This window comes from Centrocercus urophasianus, unplaced genomic scaffold (assembly GCF_019232065.1).
Source record: "Centrocercus urophasianus isolate 14NV4802_14NV808 unplaced genomic scaffold, USGS_Curo_1.0 seq_20, whole genome shotgun sequence".
Lineage (NCBI taxonomy): Eukaryota > Metazoa > Chordata > Aves > Galliformes > Phasianidae > Centrocercus > Centrocercus urophasianus.
The window spans coordinates 17,773,255-17,795,444 of record NW_024884756.1 but is presented as its reverse complement, the minus strand read 5'-3'; the positions used below and the strand labels follow the sequence as shown (position 1 = coordinate 17,795,444).

Sequence of the window (22,190 nt, the reverse complement as noted above, 5' to 3'; positions counted from 1 at the left end):
CATAATCTTCTTGTGCACTGCTTCCAATGTTTTCAGAAACAAAGTGCACACTTCCTCGTTTACACAAAAATACTCCTCAAATTTACACACTGGGCAATTAGGCCTTTCTTGAAGCAGATCTATACAACATATCCTTGCTACCACGTACATTATATATACCTCGATGGGGAAGTACTCTTTAGTAAGAGCGTAAGAAACTGAACAAGTTCAAGTGGCCATTGTCTCACTTCGTAACAGTAGAAGTGTTCAAGTGTTGGCCATTCTGAAACAATCAATTTTAGCATGAAGCAACCCACTTACTGAAGTAGGACTAGCGATACTCAATATTCCTACTTGCTAACCACTGCCCATAACAGTTCAGAGCTTACCTAAATTTACCAATGTAAGTCGAGCATACCACACGCATACTGCAGAAAAAGATACTACAATACCCAGTATTGCTTATTTTAGGAAACATGGGGAAGCAAGAATCCCTATGGATAGTTAAGGCTCACTGGAAATGGTACAGGGTACAACTGGTACACAGGTTTTGGTATCGGTTTATTTATTATGTGCCTAAATACTACTGCACTGAAGAGATCAACACTCCTGGGCCACTCTACCCATTAGGAGAGTAATTGAGTGGGCAGGTGGGTATTTCACCACACAGATGAAGTATGACTTTTCATTTTTTTCTGTTCCATTTTTGAAGTCCACACATGCTAATGAATGCACTATATTCACTTCATTATCACTGCTGCAGTTTCGCTTTTTTTTCGCAGCTGTTTTTTCAAGAAAATAATGTTCTCTGTATTTCTTCAGCTCACAGCCCTAGTGTATGGGAACCATTGAGTCACCGCCTGAAGCACTGATTGAGCACCTGGGGAAAGGACCTGGTCAGGCCAGGGAGCACAAGGGAAGGCAATTCAGCTGTGTGACCAGAAGGGGTGGAGCCTGGCTGCACTTCTCTTAGACCTCTTAAGGGCTGACTGCCACTAGGAAAGGATTTCTTTCTGGAGGTCCCTCCGTGTTAGAGCTTTCCCCTACAAATCTAGAATCTTCTGATACAGGTAAGCAATCTTTTCCCCTTCCCTTATAGCACCTTGCTATCATGCTGCCCCTTCTGTCGTTACACCTCTGGTGAAACACCTTTTTCCATCATATTGATCTGTCCAATTGCTACACCAAGGCTCCTGCTTTTAAAGGCAACTTCAGAGTGCTAACGGTGCAGGACAAAGACTACTTTTTTTTTTTTTTTTTAAATAAACATCAGATTTTATAAATTCAACTGCTGTTCACAAGATAAACTAAATTTACAGTTTTAAAAATACACTCCGACTAGCTGAGCTAGTTTCATTCCTATTACAGAAATTCAATTCACCAATTCAAAGGACATGCAATCACATCATAGAAGTGCTTCACTGAGGCACATTTATGATGCTAAATGAAGAAATGGCACTGCTACAAACGTTGCCGTTTAGGCATCCACTACCTTTCACAGAAAATGTCTCTGAGATTACCCGATCCTCACTATGAGCTCTAAAAACTTACTTTTCTTGTAACCACTCTATAAAGCCTCTTTTTTTCATTTTGAAAAATTAAAATAACCAACACTACATAGCTGCTGTATTTTCTTTTATTTTGGGGGGGGTGGCAGAACCTTCTGAGTTTATCTTTCAGAACTGCACACAGTCTCTAACACAGAAGTCCCAGCACGTTATCCTGCAAAGGATGCAGGAGTGAAACTTCTGAGAATTTGTTTTACAAGGGGTTATATAAAAAGTTCTAAATTCAGAGAAATAACTTACAAGGTTTTTCTCAGGGCATTCAGTATCCTCAGTCGTACTGTATTTCTACCTTATCAAAACAGGTGTGTAAGGACCTGTGGAGAGAATTCTCCACAGTCATTTGAATTGTTTGGTGAGCAGAAAACAATGAAGTGCAACAACACTTGTAAGCCAGCCCTTGTGTAGCAGAGCGCTGGCTGCTGTCTTAGCCTCCTGTAAACATAACCTTTTGGGACACATGCATGCTGTGATCTCCACCTTGAACAGTGCTAGATTACAGAGCTGCACACTCAAAGGTCTTGACAGATCAGACATGTTTTTTACTAAGTATGGAATCAAGCCCCAAGCTTCAATCTTTATTTTCAACTCTCTTGTTACTCTGAGTGGAGTTTTGTTAGCTGGCAGTCAATTACAGTTTCCAGATGAAGAAAGATCAACACTTCACACATTGTCAGTTTTCAATGATGAAGATAAAGTTCACTATGCAGAAGCCAGATTCTTCTGAGAGCAACCCTCACGATCAGGCTGAGGTCTGCTCCCCTGAATTCAGAGACAGCACTGACCACCTTTCGCTTAGGTGAAAGGTACAGTGGTTTGGTTGGGTTCCTTCAGCAGACCTCTACACATATAGCTTTATAGTTTAACTGCACAACAAAATACTTCAACACAAAGCCTTATCCACTTAATGCTAGTGGTGGCAATGGTGATGAGGAGAGGGTTGGACTAGATGATCTTGTAGGTCGTTTCCAACCTTGTGATTCTATGATTCTATTGAAGACCAGAGCTCAACAATTAACAGAAATGTAAACAGAATATCCTAATATGCTCCAAGTAGACACTGAAGTGTTATGGGAATACACGTGGTGTGAGAACTATGGGGTTTTTTGTTTGTTTGTTTTTTGTTTGTTTTTTTTTTACACACTTCACAGTAACATTGATTATATTACCAGCACATCATATTCTCTTCACTGACAGAAGCATGCTTTTGATCAGTAAATCTATATAATATCAATTTAAAAGGGAGTGGAAAACAAGAAAGGTTCAATTTCAAATGGTGAGAATAATAGTCTGGGAAGCAGACTTTTGATTAAAAAAAAAAAAAAAAGTAAATTCCTATAGATGTATCAATCTCTTAAAGCTATGAACAGCAAGCTTCCTGTATAGAAGGCATCAGTTAACAGAACTGCCTTGCAATTCTGAAAGGCTTTAAGTTAACTATTTTAGTTTGGAGCATCCCAAAAATGTATTTAACCTACTGTGATGATGCTACGATAGTTCAACTTCTTAACAATCAAGTGTGAGAATTCATTGCACATGTGTACTGGCAGACAATTAAAACTTCGATGTATCAGATGCAAAACATACTACAGATTTTAAAATCCTTAAGCAGTCCTGCAAAAATTGTCATATGCCTAATTCTCTTGCAAATCCACCAACAAGAAGATACATCCTCTTTCTGTGTGCATCTGCATGTATTTCCCTTGCATATCATTTGGGAAATAAAAAACATAAAATTATGAACTCAGCTTCTTTCTTCTCTCTCCTGAAAGCCTTCCTTACTTCAGAACCATTCAGGAAGACTTTTTCATTCTGCAGGTAAATAAGGTAAGCAAGCTACTGCTCCTGTCTCCAACACAACAAAGTACAGAGGCAAGCTAATAGTCACATCGATCAAATCCTCTTCTTCTTAATACTAAAACTTCCTATTTATTACAGCTTATGCTTTATGTCTCAGTACCTTATTAAACCAATGGGGAACAAAGCTACTCACAACAGTCAGTGAAGAAACATGGCTTTAAAATACAAGTCTAAGCATGTGAAAAAGGCAAATCAGAATACAGTAAAAGCATTAAATTGTATGGAATTAATGCAAATTTCTTCATTTTAATATTAGAAAAATACCTGTACTGATTAAAAGATAACATTTGGGTTGTGTAATTGAGAAACAAATCCAAAAAACCACAAAGCTGACCTGTATTGCTAAACCTTTCTTTGGCAGCATTTTTTGAGGGAATCACAGAAAACAGTGATTGAAACACAGAAACAGCCTTGAAAGCTTCTAGCATGCTTGGAAAACAAGTTGCAGTGCTAGCATGATGGCATTAAGCCAACCAGCAGTAATCTGGGAAGGAAGAATTCAATTCCAAGATACCAGCAAAAGCACAGCCCACCCCTTTGATGAGCTCTGAAGTGCATCACCACCAAGGACGCAGTACTGGGGCTGCAGGAGTTGAAGCGCTCCCTTCCAAGTTAAACCAGCAGTTAACAGGACAAACAGCAAAAAAATGAGCTGAAATTTAAAACAAAACAATCCCAAACTATATATACCAAACTACATATACCCAAACAATATGCGTATATATTACACATATATAGCCATATATCAAAAAATCTACAGCCACAGTTACCAAGACTCCAAGCTTGCAGCTCTTTCAAAACACTTAAGAACAGCTACAGATTACTCATGACCACATATACAACCTGGAAATTCCAATAAAGAGGACTAGCTGCTTTTATGGTAGCTACTACTACAACCTCCACACAGGTGACATGAAAAACTGGAGTACTACATTTGACTTTAAAACCTTTATCGTAGGTGAAGTCAAATGGTAGCAGTACATGAAGTAGGAAAGGGAAAAAATACTAGAAAATCCTAATGCTCAAGTGAAACTAGCTGTTTGAAAAGACTGCAAGTGATAGGAAATTCCTAATGAGAGACATATCTTAAGCCCAAGGTCAGGAAAAAAAACAGATTCCATTTCATTAATCAAGAGTGATGTTAAATGAGTAGTGAAAACACAGCATTTCTCAGTCCCCGAGCTGGTAACATCAAAGGACACAACAGGGAATGCAGGGAAAACAGTATTTTTTTTTACTTAAGTTAGCTCCTAAATTTAGGCAGTTCTGTTTCCCACAAACACACCTAACCACAAAGAATAACAACTGGAAGATACTGCTGAATTCTGTGTTTTGATCCAAAAAGATAAGGCCACAACGTTGCTTATGAATTATTTTTGTATTTTTTAGTAGTATTCTTAGAGGCATTGCTTGGAAATGCGACTAGAATTCAAATTGACGCATTTGTTGTTATTTCTTCCCCCCTCTTATTCCTTTATGTATTTACAGTAAACTCAAAATGAATTTCAGAACTCTATTTACAGCCTAGCCCTTCACCTAACCATAAGGTTTTTGAACTACCCAGGTATTTTACAACTTAGATAATGTCCAAAAGAATGGACATCAGAATGCAATGTAAGTGAAAGACAACTACTGCTGCTACTGGAGAGGGGGTGCTAAAGAGAGGGAGAACATTTTGCTTTGGTAAATGCTGCAGAATTAGAAGGCAGACAGATCAGACCTCTATGTAAAACATGTAGGTAGGAAAAAAAATACAATGGGCAAATTTTGGCTTAAAAGAACGTAGAAAATGTGATTTGTAAAATTCATTTCCAGAGAACTTTTACAAAAGATTACAGCTGTGTGATTGCTGATGCATCCTTATTAAAATACAATGTAAAGAAAACAACGCTTTTCTGATGGGGAGAAAAAAAAATGTGCCAAAACTTCTGACTGATTTCCCATGAAATAAGGACCTGAAGAGGAAGAGCTGGTCAGGCTGTTGGGTTACCTGCATTCTAAAATTCAATGCTAATTCTCCTCATGCTGAAACAATGGGAAAATCTTCTGTGTCTTTCTCCCTCTCCCCATAAGATGCAGTCCATTTATTTTCGGGAGTCCCTCGCAGTCTTTTTTTTCAAATGCCTGTAGATCATTTTTTTTTTTTTAAAATGCTGTCTAAAGATTATTCATTTCACTTTTTTCAACAGCTCAACAGTCCAGAAATATGATCCAAAACAGAGAAGAGCCGCCTGGTGGATTGATAAGTTATTTTCTGCAAATTATTCTACAGAAAAATAACAGAAGTCAATTTTTTAATGCTAGAAAAGAAATCTAATGATCTTCAGGCTCCATCTATAGACTGCAAGTTTTTAGATTTCAATTACCTGGCCAACAACTTGGAAAGGAAAAGTGAATTGTGGAGAAACATGCTCCTGAGTGAACCTCCACTAATGTCTTAAAGAAGGAATTTGAACAAGCCACCTGATCCCATTCCAACTCAGCGAGGAAGCATATGCAGGTAACAATCTAAGATTCTGTCATTCTTCCCACCTCTCATATAGGTAATCTATCCTAGAGATCTCTTGGCTATTATGTGCCTCATCAGATGGCTGTAGGCAGCTGAAGCAGAGACGGATTTACAAGTTGCCTACCAAAGCTTTCATTTTGGACATAAACCAATAAGACATGCTCATGTGCGTGGGTATGTGCCACAGGGACAGAAACTTAGCATGGCTCATGCAAATCTCAGGGAATGATTCATACACTTGAGAGGACAATAGCTCCCCTAGGATCTATTCTACTGTCAGTGGGGCTGAACTGGGCATGCAACCATGTCCAAGGCATGTCAGTGATTCCTCATTTCTGACAAGTCCCTCTGGTCCTACTGAATTGACCTCATGTGCAACACACTGGCCTCCTGAAGCAATCAAGAGTTCTTATTTCTAAGTGACAACATCTTCCCTACGTACTGTATAGAATAACTGTGCTTCTCTTTAGTGACACAGGCAAGAATCTACTGCACTTTCATAATCATAATCTACTCGATGTACAGCACAGTAGCAACAGAAGATAAGGACAAATGCAGCCAACAGAAATACTTGAAAAATGAAAAACAACTCATGGAGCATCTTCAAAAATCACATTCCAGACCTGAGATGAAACATGGAGCACATCTATGACATCTTTCAAGACTGGAGTCTGCCTAATAATTGATGGTGCTGATGGGTTTGAAAGCTACCAGATCTTTTTGTAATATTCACTGAAACAATCACATGCCATGTCTCATTCCAGTCCTGTTCATTATTCGAAGATAAGATTCAACATTTAATTTGGCATGAGTCCTTACAACAAGTAAGTTTTTAGCCACACTTTTTCTTTCTAATTTTTCTTACACGAATTCTTAACGGAATAGGTTTTTCCCATTTCACCTCTGAAATTACTGTCATTACATTCACAGTGTTTCTCCCCATCTTAACGACAGCAATTGTCAAGTATAAAATAATTAGTAAAGATAAGATACAGCATCAACATTGAATACTGTACCTACCTACCTGTTTACCAAGCATCTAACAAAATTCCACGAGCACCACATACAGGAAGCATGAGCATAGCAAGTAGCACTATGAGCAACAACCACTACAAGGTCCTCAGTCCACTGAATAATGTTTAGCTCAATGAACAAAGGGGGGAAAAAAAGACCACTGAAAAACTGTGCAGTATATTATGAGAATCTTGAAATCCTTTACCTTGGAATGGGTACCCCGCAACAGCAATAACGAGGCTACATTTTGAAAATTGGTACCACTGTATCTTCTCCTTTCCTCCACGCTCCTTAACTAGAGAAAAACCGAGTTCAACAGATCAGGGCAAGGCTATAGCAACAGAAATACCTGCCGTGCCCAAACTGCAGAACAGTTCACTTGGACAAAGAATCCCCCACATCCAAGATCCCTCCCCATGCCCAGTAAACTCAAAAACAACACTGAGCTAGGGAAGAGCTGAGCATACTTCCCATGCTGAAATCTAGAACTGCAGGGTCTTTTCCCACCAAGGTCCTCTTCTATCAATCAAAACAGCCACAACAGAACATACTCCGCAGGAGAAGTATTAACAGTGAATAATAACCCTTTTGACCATATCCTACTTACAAAAACTTAACCCTGAACTCACAAAATTAAGAGCTTAAATAATAAAGCATTTGCTAAAAACAGATTTCCTGAGTTGTGGACTATAAAGCTGTATGCAGAAAGAGTTTGACAAAGAACTCTGTACATTTGCAAACTAGACTGGTGATATTCTGAGCACATTCTTCAAAGGAAATGATATTCATTCCTTTAAAACCTGTTAATTATTTGATTATGAGTAATAAATTTTGCCACATGTTTTTTAAATCTAGATTACTCACCTGCAATTGTTCTTTGGATTATTCTCAATTACCAAAAGTGACCAAAGAGTAGGTTTTGATTTGGCAGAAAGATTTCCATGGCTTTCCAACACCATCCATTTACAGCATTTAATGATGAACAGGCAGAGCCTGTGTGTATCAATGAAACAAGTAGGTTTGTTAACACTCTTCCCTGGTAACTCTCCATTGCAAACATCTGAAGAAAGCCATACTTGAGAGCATGATAAGTGACTATCTATTCTTGCTAACTATACCACTACTTAAGCATTTAGTCCATTTAGAACAATGGTCAAATACCAATAAAGACACATATCTTCAATAAAATCTTTTTAATTACACCATCTGATCTGAACATCTCCTTTAGTGACAGAATAATCGGAAGAACCAAGTACTCATTTAAAGTGTTTTTAATAAAGTTTCCTTTAAGACCACTTCTAGGATTGGCAGCAACTGGGTAGCCAATCAATACATCCTCCTGATGTTTCTTGTCATCTCTGATCACTATAACCAGTGACCACATGACTGTAATGCTATCTAAAGTCTATTAAGCCTTAAACCATCATTTCTTCCATTTTCAGGAGAAAGCTGCCTGAAACCTAGACACACATCATAACTGTAAGGTCAAGAGCAGTAACTTTCCTTGACAACAACATTTTGGTTAAGGAAAAGCTGCATTAAATACACTGTATCTATGATTGTATTCTATCAAGTTAATAGAAAGACTCTGACAGTGCTACTTGAGGTTTGTGGTGCTTGAGTTTTTTCATTTGCTTGTTTTTAGGTATTCTAGACATGTGTAATGAATCAAGTAGAAATAAAAAGGTCCACTTAGTGCCCGGAAGAATAAAGCAGTGTTACTGCATTGCATTGTATAGTATGTCAGTAAACAAATATATGATATATAAACTAAGTTTATGCACACAGTTCCTCAAAAAGGGAAAGCCTATTTGCATTTTACAGAAAGCAACAAAGGTCTTGGCCGAAGTTACAGTAAGACACCTGTGACAGAAACACTAGAAGACTGTATTCCTAGGTAGCACACATCTGCCTTCAACACAACATGATGTCAGACGAGAGAAAAAATAACAATGCCTAGGCCAAACACATGCAGGTGACACGCTGCCTGCCTATCTCTACCCTTTTCATCTCTGCAGAGGAATCTGCAGCAATTACTGCTGCTTCCAGACAGCTCTATAAAAGGCATGCAGACAGAAAGAGAGAAGCAGAATTTGCCCTTTTCAGCTTTATTCACTGCAAGAACACTTGCTCCCTGTCCCCTCTGGGAAACAGGCAGCAAGTAGGGAGAAGCATGCCTGAAGTTTATGGGTCACTTCTTGGCAACACTGACTAACAGGTCACAGGGTAACACGAGTTTTGTAATACTCTAAAAAAGTGCATCACACCCTTACAAAAGCTCCCCTTTCCATCCCTCTCTACTTCTGTGCTGAAAAGCACTAAGAGCCCAGAGCAATCACAAAGAAGAAACATCCACCTAAAGAAACACCAGAAAGTATGGCCAATTTCATTTGCTGCACTCACTTACAAGGAAACAAACCAGGAGCCCTATACGCCTGAGCCCACGAAATGGCTGTTCTGCAAGAATTTAAAATGGCACAGGCCTTTTGTACATATCAAAAACAAACAGCAGCTTCTGCTATCTAAGGAAAGAGTGAATAGGAAGTTAAAAGCAGAGGTCACCTACCAAAGAAGCAGGAAGGAGAGCAGTGCCTCCCACCCACCGGGTTTTTCTGCTTCTCTCACTTGGAAAAAGTAAACCATGAAGGAACAAACAAGTTGTATACCTTTTTTCCCAAATAGATTTGTCCAGAAGTTATCTATAGAGTAAAAAAAAAACAAAACAACTTCATGAAAAAATGCAGCTTATTTTCCTCAGTGACAATGCCAGTCATTTGGTATCTGAAAGCCATACCTGCAGCAGTAAGAGCACACTGCAGTTGTTAATTCCCCCAACTTCCTAATCGCCTTACTTCCGCAGCTCCCACCGCCGCCCCTGCCTGTCTGATCTCCCAGGCCTCTCGGGAGCAGACGCCCAGCTCTGCGGGGTGGGGGTAACTGCAGCTCGCAGCACCCAGGTGCCCCTGCAGCACACAGGCCCAGCCTGCACTGCTACAGCCCAGCTGTGCCGCACGGCGAGCAACATGCTGATCAGGAGAAATGAAAAGGAAGCCTTGAGTCTTTCGCACTGTTAGCAATCTATTCCTTTCCTTTCTTTCCTAACACGGTGATCAGCTGCAACTTCAATCCATTTATACTAATAGAAGAGACTACAATTTCACATCACATCTACAAAAAATAGATATATATTTATACATAATCACACCTCTAAGACTGAAGGGAGACAGTCAACTCATCTCTGTAACCTCAAAGCTCATCAACCATTTTGGCTTTCCAGCTACACCATTTTAAGTAAAAAGGTACTGACCTCAAAACATCATTAACACTGCCTATTTATTTTTCCTTCTCAAAATAACCACCCAGCGCACACAGCATGTAAAACACCAGAAACAGAAACAAAATTTACACTCAGAGTTTTCAGAAGCTCGCCGAGAGAACAGCACGACACCGGGCAGCGCGTGCAGCCATGATCCCGTCCCTGTGCTGAGTAGGGCCACGCTAATTGCGTGACTGATCGCTTGTCTCTTGTAGGCACCCTGTCTGGAGGCTAGATGGTGCTCGAAGAATCAGGCAACGACATCTGCTCCTCCTGAGCGGCTATCCAACCAGCAGCCTCCAGCTGATAAAATACAAGCTCTGCCGCCTGAGGCACTTCCCCAGAGCTCCTTTTAGGAAGCACTGCCTCAGAACGCAGCTCCAAGTAAATCAGTTACACACACACACCTGATATAGCACTGACTACACTTACATTTTCCTATGCAGCATTCTCCCTCTCTACAGATAGGAAGAAAAGTAAGACTTCTATGAAATCACAGATGAGTAGGTGAAAAATCAAAAGGAAAAAATACATTTTAATTTTTTATTCAGCACTCATCCAGTTCACAAAGAAATATCATAAGTAATCATCCACCAAAAATCTGGCTTTAGACTTGCTCAGCATCATCATTAAAGAAATCTGCATTACAGCTGTTTCTCCTATCCAGTACTCACTGCCTAATTTTAAACCAACTTTATTTCTGCTATACTATCACTTTCATTCATTTAAGTTTTAGAATAAAACAGACTCTCATTCTTTTCCTTTCCTGAAGACAGTCCATCCTGCTCCCTGAACAAAGAATGGACAAAGCCTGCGATTACCTGGATTAGGTTTTGTAAAATCATTACAGTTCAAAGCAACCAGGAATAAGAAAACAGCAGCCCAATATCTTAGGCACTGCAAATGATATACAAATATATACATATGTGTACATAGATATGTTCAATATCTATCAGTAAAAACATGTGCAATTAACACCTATATTGTAGAAAGACCTGGAAACACAGCTGCATGGTATCTGGAGCACCGCAGAACTAACAACAGTTATTTTAAGGGATAATGTTGTCACAGTGGCTCCTGTGAACCACTGCCATCACTTCAGTAACAACTGTGACCCAAGCTCTCATTCCCAAACAAGAGACAAAGGAAGAGTTTTCCTTCCCAGAGTTCAGGCAACAAGTAAGGGAGGACCATGGAACTCCTTGTATGGCAGAAGCGAGTTTCACAGAGCCTTATGCTTACAAATGGCTTGATAGTGATCAACCACTAAGTGTCAACCATTTACTCCTGATGGCAAATTTGGATGCCTTCTGCCCAGCATATGGCTAACCTTATTGGTTCCACGATCCTGACTTTGGGAATAGCTAAGCACCAAGTTAAATGCACAGAGGATGTTTTTAAAAAGCAAACCATACATAGTCCTAAATCTGCAGTGGGCTTGGAGAGGGGCCCCCGAGCCTTGCCAGGTTCACTCTCCATCCCAAGCAAGCCCAGAGGCTGTGCAAGTGGGCAGAGGTGCAGGTAGGCACCCGGGGGTGCCCCTCGCCTATGTGTGCTGCTTTAGCAAGCTACCTCAGAGCAAAAAGACAACTGAAATGCAAGATCTAGCAAAAGTAACTCAATCAAAACACATTCAGGAATGAGAACATTCTGCCAGGTGCAGTTCACAAGGAGAAAGGCACACAAGTGAGTGGCAGTCCCAGCAGTGGGGCTGGGCATGGAATGCTGCTTGCCTACGCACAGGGCATGCACACAACAAACCCACACACAGGCAAATTTCTACATATGTGGTGGGACATCTGACATAAATGACTATATACTACATACTATGTAGGTTTCAGCACAATTTCAAAAAAGTCCACTTAAATCTCCTGTGAAATGAACTTAAATTCTTAATAGTTAGTCACAATATGTATTCATCTAGTTACCTGAGTCACTAATTCACTGCTTTCATTTCTTACTTTCACATAACAAAATATTTTCCTGAGTACTGAAAGCTAACATTATTCATCATGCTGACGATTATTTATCAAATGAGACAACTCATACCATAAATGTTTTGTTTTTGACAGATAGCTATTTTATTGCATTTTTGGCTGCAACAAAACAGATTCAGTGACTCAGTGGACGTAACAAACAGCAACTGCAATGACCTGCCTTAACCTGAAGTCTAAAAAAACTGAGGAATTCCCATTACTAAAGACTGAAATACCAATAAAATCTGTTTTTGACAAAAAAACAAACCTTCAGTTCGACCTCTATATAATCCTAACACTGGATTCCATCTTTTGCTTGCTGTCAGGGTGCAGAGAAACTGGCAGCACAGCCTCGCAGCAGTGTACCCTCATGCGGGTCATGGCCCAACACTGGGCATGGCAATGCCACCCCTTCCCCACTCCAAAGGCAGCATTCCCTCAGCAAACCAACTGTGGGCAGCAGCCACTCCTCAGCCACCCAGTAATGGGGCAGGCAAAGGCTGAGCGAGGGGCTGTGAGCAGGAAGAGGAAAAATGAAGTTAAGAGATGCAGAGAGGAAGCAGAGAAGCAGGATGGCAAGGGAGGTCATGCCTGTGGACAGGCACCAGTCAGAAGGGGAACCTGTGGTGGGAAGGCAGCCCTGGGCACATGGCTGAGAAAGTAAGTGCACAGCCTGCCCCGGGAGCGAGAAGGGGAGCCCACACAGCAACTGGCACTGCTGCCCCACAGCCACGTCCCTTACAAAGCAAGGAATGCAAAGGTGCGAGATCAACAGCAACAACAAAGCTTACACCTTCTTTTCTTTTTTTTTAATAAAGAATGAAGAAGGAAGATTTAAGGAGAATGCCAGTACGGTGGTGTCAGACAAGGGCAGGGAGCAGTGGCTGTTGTTTGCACTCCTCTAGAAAAGCCGAACAAGGCAAGGGCTCAGAAAACAACACTCTGAGAGATTTAGCCAGGAGAACAAATCAGGTCAGCTTTCAATCACACCACATGAAGAGTAAAAATAAATAAATTTTTTAAAAAATCACTATTAAGGTCATTTACTGGAAACTGTTTAGCCATCATGGCTTCAGTACTTCGTATCCAAATTAAGTTATATGTTGCAAAGATACTGAATGGGAGAAAAATACAAAAAAAATACTGATGCAATACACAACCAAATTATGCCTTTTTGTGAACTTGACGCGTTTCCATTCCTCTGTTTGAAAGCAAAGAGCAATAGAAAAAGCTGGAACTCAAGGTATGGGAAAATCAGCATTACAAACCTAGCAACCATATTTTGTATTATCTGCAATATTCATCAACAGGATATATCTGAAACTACGAAACAGGTTTTGAAGAAGTACATAATAAGACTTTAGAACATTTTACTGTAACACAACCACATTTTTTGTGTAAGCTTCACGTCTAAGAGAGTGATACGGGGAATGGCAAATCCTACTAACAGTTGTACTCCTAATGACCAAACAGCTCATCAAGACTTCACACACACTTTGTATATGCAAAAAAGCAAGTGTGTCCTTACACAATATATAAAACTGACTGTTTGTTAATATTAACCACTTGGACACTCGGGATGTGACAGCATGTAGACCAGAACACCTAGTGATAATACTTAGAAGACTAACTTTTTGCTGAGTTTTTGGGCTATCAAAAGCAGCCATTTCAGCTTAAAGAGCACTGCTTTGACACTCTCAACATGTTTTGCTATGTAGACTTTTTTTTTTTTTAAACTACACACATGAAAAAAGCTGAGCTGGTATTTCATCATGCTGAACTTCTCCCACTCTTTCCTGAGTTTATTTTTTACATAAGGCTGAAGTTTGAAGCTTGTTTAAAAAAAAAAAAAAAAAAATTACAAAGAACAAAAAAACATACAAATGAGTAAAACTGAGGACAGAAAAATTTACATTCTTTGTCTAAGAACAAGCTGGTAAAAAAAAAAAAAAAAAAAAAAGTATATGGCTAGAAGATCAGTGTGCATCAGCTATAAAGTTAAAGAATGAGAAGAGTGAGCTAGTAACAACAGTGTTGTGTGACAAATGCATTAGTGGATTTCCAATTGATTTAAACACATTTTACACCACTATGTATCCAATGAATTTTTTCATTTGTAAGTCAGAACTCTTTCACACACCAAAGATAAACTTGGAATTTTTAAGTTTTCTTATTCAATTAATTCTCAGTGACCAAAGCACAGAAGGGACTGCATTACCAGAAGAGTTTATAGTCATTGAGGATGATCTTAAATAGATCAGTCATTACAGAAAACAAGGTGTTATACATAAGCAATGAATCTCATTATATTAATGTAGTATTTTGACATGATTTTTTGAATATAAAGTTATCCTAAAGAACGGAGATCATAATGCAACATGCACAACAATGAATGTAAAGAAAGTTACCTGAAACATGCTTCTTCATTGGACAGTACAGAAAGTTGAGCACAGAATCTTCTAAATACTATATGTGAACAAAGATGAAGCAAGATTATTTTCTAACAAGCTATATATTGTAGTTCAAAGCACAGCAAACACAGGATTACTTGCCATTCCTCTTCAGATAAACAGAAAACAAAGGCAAAAGAAAGGTTAGAAGAACATCATGAAAAATAACACAGAGGCTTTTTACTTTGAGAAATTTCAGAACTTGTAGAACATCTTTTAATACAACTTTTAATACAACTGAGCACTACTGTGTAGACTAGGAGAATTTGCTAATAAAGACCAAAAATCACAGTCCTTTCTAAACAAATGAACATTTTTAAAATTCTCTCTACATACCAACGATAGTAGCTATGAGTTTTTGTTGTTGTTTTTGTCGTTTTTTTTAACTAATGAAGAGCGTATTATTAATAACATGGAGATTTTGTTTTCAAATGCTTCTTTATATAATGAACATAATGGCTTATTAAAGGACATGCCCTCTCCCACCACCCTTACTAGAAATAAGTTAAGAAATAAAGACTGATCTCTCTGAGGACCCAAGGACCTAAAAAGAGGATATTAGGGAATAACTACAAAAAACAAACAAACAAGAAACCAATATTGGCTGAAAGACAGCTGCAAAATGTAGGACAAAAGCATGGAACCAATGAGAATGCAGTATTAACCAGAAAAAAAACACCCATATTTAACAAACAGTTATGCATTGCATTGCCTGACAAGTCTCAGAAAGAAGGAAAGAAAGATGCAGTAGAAATTCTACTTGTAACATCATCTGAGTTGGTTTCCCTAAAACCAAGATCTCATTGAGTGGTGAAAGAATTGGGAAATGCCTCTGTTAAAACCAGCTAACATCCTGGGCAAACTCACTGAATGAAGTTCAGGACCATGATCTAAAATATATTCTTTCAGAAAAGACATTTATATTCATCATTTTCCAGTTTGTTACTCTTACACATATTGTTCAGAATTTTTCTTATAAAAATAAAATTAAAAAAAAAAAAAACAACTCACACCACCAGAAGCCACAGCAGCAGGACACTGTGCTTCAAGCATCTATATGCTTTGATCTCAGCATACTGACATAAAGCTAAGTAAGTGTCACAGAACGGCTTCGGTTGGAAGGCTGCCCAGGGCCCCATGCAGCCTGGCCTTGACAACCACCAGGGATGAAGCATCCCCTACCCTCACGGCCTCCCTTTGGCCTGCTTTAACAGCCCCACTACCTTCTTGTGCTGCAGGCCAACTCCCTAAAAGGTTAGGCATATGTGATGTCACACATCAAGACTTCCTGTTATTCCTCAAAAAACACATTTTCCTTCCTTTTCTCTTAAAGGTATAGCTGTATAAGAAATCCAAAGAAAAGGAATCCAGTACTTGTACTTCAAGCTTTACTTTCAAGCAGTTATGGTTAGGTTTCATTTCCTGTAAAAGGTGTTCTGGAATTTCTTAGCCTCATCCCAAACCCTGAAGGATGGGGTGCTTTGTTCATAAGGACGTTGCAAAGCACAGCGGCCTTTAAGTTTTCACCCACTTACAGCAGTGCAGATATGGTGAGGCAAGGCCCATTTCTTAATGCTCCCGCTGTTACCCCTCAGCAATGGTGGTGGTACCAGGGAACTGCTTCCCTCCCATGATGTAAAAATTCAAGTAAAAACATCTGGAGGTGAAGTTCCATATCCCTAAGCTACCAGACTCAACCACACTCCGACAACTCAAACCTTGGCACTGTGAGGCAGCAGCACGACACAGACAGGACCAGAGCTGTGGGCTCAACCGATCGCAGCCTGGAAGCACCCCAGACCTTCTGCCCAGCAGGTCAGGACAGCGAGTGGTAGCCAGCATTGCGTGGCAACTGACAGCTCGGGGCAGGAAGGGCCACTTCCACTCCTCAGTGAGGGGCAAGAAAGAGTGGCCACTCATTCTGTGACCAGAAATAACTGACGCATTTCTCAAACTACAGACATTCCGCTTCTGTTTGAGCTGGATTAAATGCAAAAACACACTTGGATATATTTATTACTTCTTACCTAGCACAATTAGGATTCATTTTATTTGGCTTCCAGCTAACTTTATTATCTAAAGCACCGGGAATTACGTTTCTTAAACACAAAGAATCGAAGCTGTAAGTAATTACTTAAATAAATGCATATAGATGCATCCCCCCCGTCTAGTAAGAAGCACGATAAAATTAGACCAATTAGAATCAACTTTTCTTTAGGAAAAATAATTAAGCACAATCGCAAACAAAATTAAAAACAATTATTTAATCAGGATTTCCTGCTCACTGATTTTAGCCATGATTAAAATCAGTGATATAATTGCCACCTCCAGTCCCCCTCCCAGCACAGACCTTCCCCATGGCTCTCAGTGCCAGCCCCCAGCATGTCCAACAGCCCAGTCCTGCAGCCCTTCTGCTGGGGCCAGTCTGAGCAAACTCTGTCAAAGCCTACAAGTTCGTGCACTCCCACCACCTTACCATGGCCACCCTGGGAACGGCTGGTTACCAGGATCTTCCTGCTGGCACCTTCTGGTGCTGTGCTCAGGAAAGAATGGAAAGAACGAAACCTGCAGAGAGAGGGTGCTTAGGAAGGATGCAGATCCTGAGTTCCTATCCCAAATTGAGCATCTCAATAAAGACTGGATTAAGATGTAGGGAACTGTAGGATCCAGAACAATTTCCGATGCTCATTAGCTCTTCTCTGCTGCAGCAGAATTCAATTCTTAAACATTGCACACAGTACCTCTCCCTTGCCATCTTCATTAGAAATTTTCTAGTTTCAAGTCCACCTGGAGTATTTCAGAGGCCAGCTTCTGTTTAAGGCTACACTGAGTCACGAGTGGGAGCTCTGTGCGACTGCCCTCCCACACTCACGTTCTGAACATAGAAAGGTGCTCTTTCTTCCCCTTTACAACTTTAACTTCCACTCAGAGCAACCCAGCAAACCAAAATTCCCTTTCCCTCTTTTACAGCTAAAACAAACCAAGCCAAACGAAAAGAAATTCACAAAGTTCACAAAGACAGAAGTTTTCTTTTTCCCTCATATGCTTTTAGATTTTAGTGGAGCTGCAGTTCAGGAAATATTCTACTAAATAGTATATGTTTACAAAGTAAGTTCAGCTTGAACTCCTGTATGTGTAAAGATTTCAGTGTGTGAGATACTTAGTACTAAAGTGAACTGGGCTGGGAACAAGTATTAAAAAAAAAAAAAAAACACACCATCTTATATGAAGAACACAGAAAGCACAGAGAGTTATTTAAGCCAGCCATATTTTCATAATCTCCTTTCTCCAAGGTAGCAAAATTCCACAGACCTCACTTTGACCATGATACATATGCATATACTAGTCTTTCCTGACATTTTGTAATCATTTAGAGGAAAATCCAAGGTAATATCAATACCTACCACAAAACAAAGTTATTACAAAGAGACAAGCTTATTTCAGCTTGTTGAAGAACTTTACTTGCTGACAGGAGAAAAAAAACAAAAGAACATACTTGTCATTTGAATTGAGGTAATAATAAATAAATACAGCCTGTCCTTAAGAATATTGATTCACTCTCCTTTTAAAATTGAGTAAGTTAATGCGAAATTCCATTTTAGACAAGGAAAAACAGAAATAAAACAAAACAATCACCCAACCGTTAATCTCCTCTGTTCTCCACCACACTTACTTCTCAGACATTCAGGTTCAAACAAGGGTCCACATTAATGTGGGAAAGGTATTCTTCCCCCACTTCTGACTTGGGCACACTAAAAAAATCTCACATAAGAATTTGGCACTGTATTAGCTCACTATGAGAAATATCTGCAATAGAGATAGCAACATCACAAGCTGGAATCAGTGCCCACAAGTGGCACAACACCAAGTTTTACACAACACCTGCTGCAGTTAGCCTAAACAATCTTTTATGATTGCTGTGCTCGTTCTCAGTAAAAATATACCATCACCCTCAAATACAAAGTGTTCCCATTCTTTGCTCTCACATAAACTGGTTATGTCCTTTAAATTCTCAAAAGCTTTGTACCTAAATTGTAAGAAACTGCAGTAAAACAACTTAATGAGAACTTACTGGTAAAGAAAACAGAACAGTTGAGTTGCTACACTGGAAGCAAACAACCACAGAAGAACCTAGAAGTCCGAATACAACCAGGTAGCTTTCACGTGCATGTACACAACTACAACAATAGATCTTCAAACGGTATTGGAAAAACGTCATGGATTTATTTAACACAACGTCATCACCTTTCAACTTGTGTTCAAATTCCAGATGTGATCCTTCCCATTCCTATTTTGGTGATTCAGAGTTCGTTTAGCACTTCGTTTTGCACCTAGTAAAGTCTGCAAAGCCAATAGCACACACAAAAAAACAACCAGCAAAGCACCATGCTGAGCTGCCAGGGACTGGTGACCTGCCTCCAACCTCAAAGGAGGAAATATTTAAGACACTCACATTCGTGTTCCAAAACCTCTCTGTCCTCTCTGCGATAGCCTGGTTGCCTCCCATTTCCAAACCAGCACCCTGCAGCTGTGCAATGTGATCTCTTCAGTGCCACGCGTGAACAGTAAAGAAACTTCAAATGCCAAGCTGCATGACTGCAGTTACTTGAGTTATGGCACAAGATTCAGTAAATACAGCGTTTACAGTAACACTACTTAACAGTTTTCCCAAATTCCTCACAGCCTAAGTTGTGTGGTTCCTGAATAAATGACTGACCAAATATACCACACATAAATTACTGGCATATAAAACAAAGGATAGAAGGAAAGTTCAATACTACATGAAATTGGAAACACAAGACAGTTCTGATACAAGAGAAGTGTACAGATACTATTTTACTTAAGTCCATGCCAATATTTTCATTTTAAAGCTCTAAAGCACAAATTCACATCTACTCAGCCGGGCAGTGATGCCCCTACAAGTCAAATAGTAAGAGAAGACAACACCTCATGAAGCACTGCTACAAACCTGTAACGCATTTCAAAACAGATAAATTATTTTCTTCAATTTCACCCTGTATTTCCTATTTCAATATTGACAGAGTATTACATTTAAAATTTGAGAAACAAAAGAACTTTGATTGACAGCTACATATGTCAGAGGTTGGTTTGGTTGATTTTGGTTGATTTCTCCATATTAGGGCTTCAGAGAGTATTTTTTGGACTTGCAAAAAGAGGATGCCAGGGGTTCCTGCTCCCAGTAGCAGGAACCTTCACATAGTGAGCACCACGTGGGCCACTGCCAAGCTGTCCCAGCAGATTGCAGGTAAGGCTGTGTGAGCTGCTGCGCTGCAACGCACCACGCAAGCCCTGCATATCTGGCAGGGAAGCCGGCCTGCTGAAGACAGGAGTTGAGGAGAGGGGACAGGTGTCACATAACGAAACATGCCAGTCCCAGGCCAAAGGCTCAGCACAAGCATGGCAGGCCCACACCTGGACACACAGCACTGGTGCTAGCGTTCAAGCACGGTGCTGGTCTCGCCAAGGCCCACACCCTCATATACTGCTTCCAACACAGACCGTCTGGCAGCGCTGCCTGGGCCCGCCAGTCAAGAACCAGCATGCACACAAGCTCCTTTAAATACACCTTGTTTCAGGTTATTTTGAACTTGTTAGTTTGACCTGCCATCGTTCCTGCACACGTACAAGCCAATGCCTATAAGCACACCAACCTATCAGTGTTTGACGGCCTACTGCTTTCATACAAAATGCTCCATTTCAAAATACACACTTACAAAGCAAAGCGCGCTGCTACCATCCTTCCAGCTTACGCCAAAAATAGGGATTCAAGCACCACCTATATCTCACACTGACTCCCAAAGAGAACTGCCCAGTGAGGCAATGCAGCCATCACAGTGTGGGAACACTACACAAATAAGGCCCGTTACAGCACCACACACAGAGCTGAGCTTTCACAGCTCTGAAACCCCGTATCTGCACAGTGTAAATTACGGCACTTGGAACAATCCAACCACAGGAATCGTGAGAAGGGATGTAAAAAGCACCATCCTCATCATCGCCGCTTTAAAAATTAACATCACAAAACTGCTTTTCCATGCCTAGATGACATGCTTAAGGAACACCAGTTCTCTTTAAATAATAAATGTATAAATATATAAAAAGAGAGAATATATATATTTACGTTATCTGTATGTTGTGCTGCAACAATCATTTCAGGCTTGTGCACCCAGCATCTGAAATACATCCCAAAATATCCCCACACAGGCACTCCATATGAATATTACATGCACACATCCATAACAAGTGTTGCGACACTGCTGAAACCCACTCCTAATAAAGTTAAAATCAGCTGCACGTTCAGCTGGGGGCGGCCGTTCTGCTGCCAGTCGGCTTCCAGGAGCGCAGGAGCACAAAATGCCTGCCACTTTACTCAGCATCTTTAACATATACTGTAATCCCTCTCCAGGTATTTTCTAGAGCATTTCGTGTCAGGCTGCCAGGAGAAGCTCGTGCAGAGTGACGGGAGCAATATAAGTCTGACAACTGCAGGCACAGAAAATGGAGAAGCACCTCCTGTGTTTTGGGAGAGCAAATCCCAGTCACTGAGCCCTCAAACTGCTTATCAACAGCGGCAACAACAACAAAAAAAAAAACAACCACAGGAAGACTTGAAAAACAAAGACCGCTCTTCTCGCTGGTATTTCTATTTCAAGTTCTCAAGTTTCCTGCCTGGCTAGCGACATTTTGCAGACATCCGTAGGCAAGCTACGCGGAATTGATCAAAGTGGGGCAAATGGAGAGAAATTACACAACTGTTCAGCACGCGGGTGTGCGTGCACAAAAGTTCTCCCCCGCCACAAGTAGTTCTCCCAGCAGAAAGCCGCGAGCCGCTCTCCAGCTGTATAACTGCTACATCTTGTGGCAGCGCATCTCAATGCAAGGAGGAAAAGCAGACAATAACCCGAACGGAACAGAGAAGGGACTTGTTTGCTCGTAACCTTCATACAGCTATTCCCCGCAAACACCCACAACACCCCGCTCTGCCTGTCGGTGTAACACAAGAGGGGAGGAGCAGAGGAGGGAGGAGGAAAATATTATCATCCGAGGCGTGATGGAGGAAAGCAGAAAGTTGCAGTCATAGCGCGGCGGTGGCCGCGAGGCGCCCTGTCACCGCCGCCGCGCGGCCGGCCGCTCCCTGGGGGCCCTCCCGACAGGGACGAGCCCCGCGGTTCCGCTCTGTCCCTACCCCACCTCCACGGTGCAAAAAGTGCCCGACTCCTTCCATCCAGAAACAACGGCCGCGTCCACCCGCGCTCCGCACACCGCCGTTACTCCGCCGCCGGAGGAGGGCACAGCTCCTGGGGAGGATGCGAGCGGAAGGACGGCCGGAGCGGACCGCCGCGGCCCGGCGGGAGGGGGGCACGAGGAGGCGCCGAGGAGCGGCGGGGCCGAGCCCCTGGCCCGGCGCCGGAGGCTCCGCTCGGCGCCGCCGCCGTCGGGCCCGGCACCCGACCCCGCGCCGCCACCCGGAGTAACGGCGGTGTGCGGAGCGTGGGTGGA

General features: G+C 41.1%; 1 protein-coding gene across 2 annotated transcripts in view; it reads right to left on the bottom strand.

Moving 5' to 3' along the window:
• TLK1 (tousled like kinase 1) overlaps positions 1 to 17,681 on the bottom strand; it is a 59,969-nt gene extending 42,288 nt beyond the window's left edge. The window contains exons 1-2 of one of the 2 annotated variants that reach the window (XM_042822714.1): positions 17,146 to 17,681; positions 14,628 to 14,685 (exon numbers count right to left, since the gene is read on the bottom strand). In XM_042822714.1, coding sequence (XP_042678648.1) covers positions 14,628 to 14,685; positions 17,146 to 17,148 — 61 coding nt within the window. In that variant the 5' untranslated portion in view covers positions 17,149 to 17,681. Of the gene's footprint in view, positions 1 to 7,132; positions 7,216 to 14,627; positions 14,686 to 17,145 lie in introns of those variants that run through there. The other variant, XM_042822715.1, reaches the window with a different exon arrangement.
• Between the last annotated feature and the right edge of the window lie 4,509 nt (positions 17,682 to 22,190).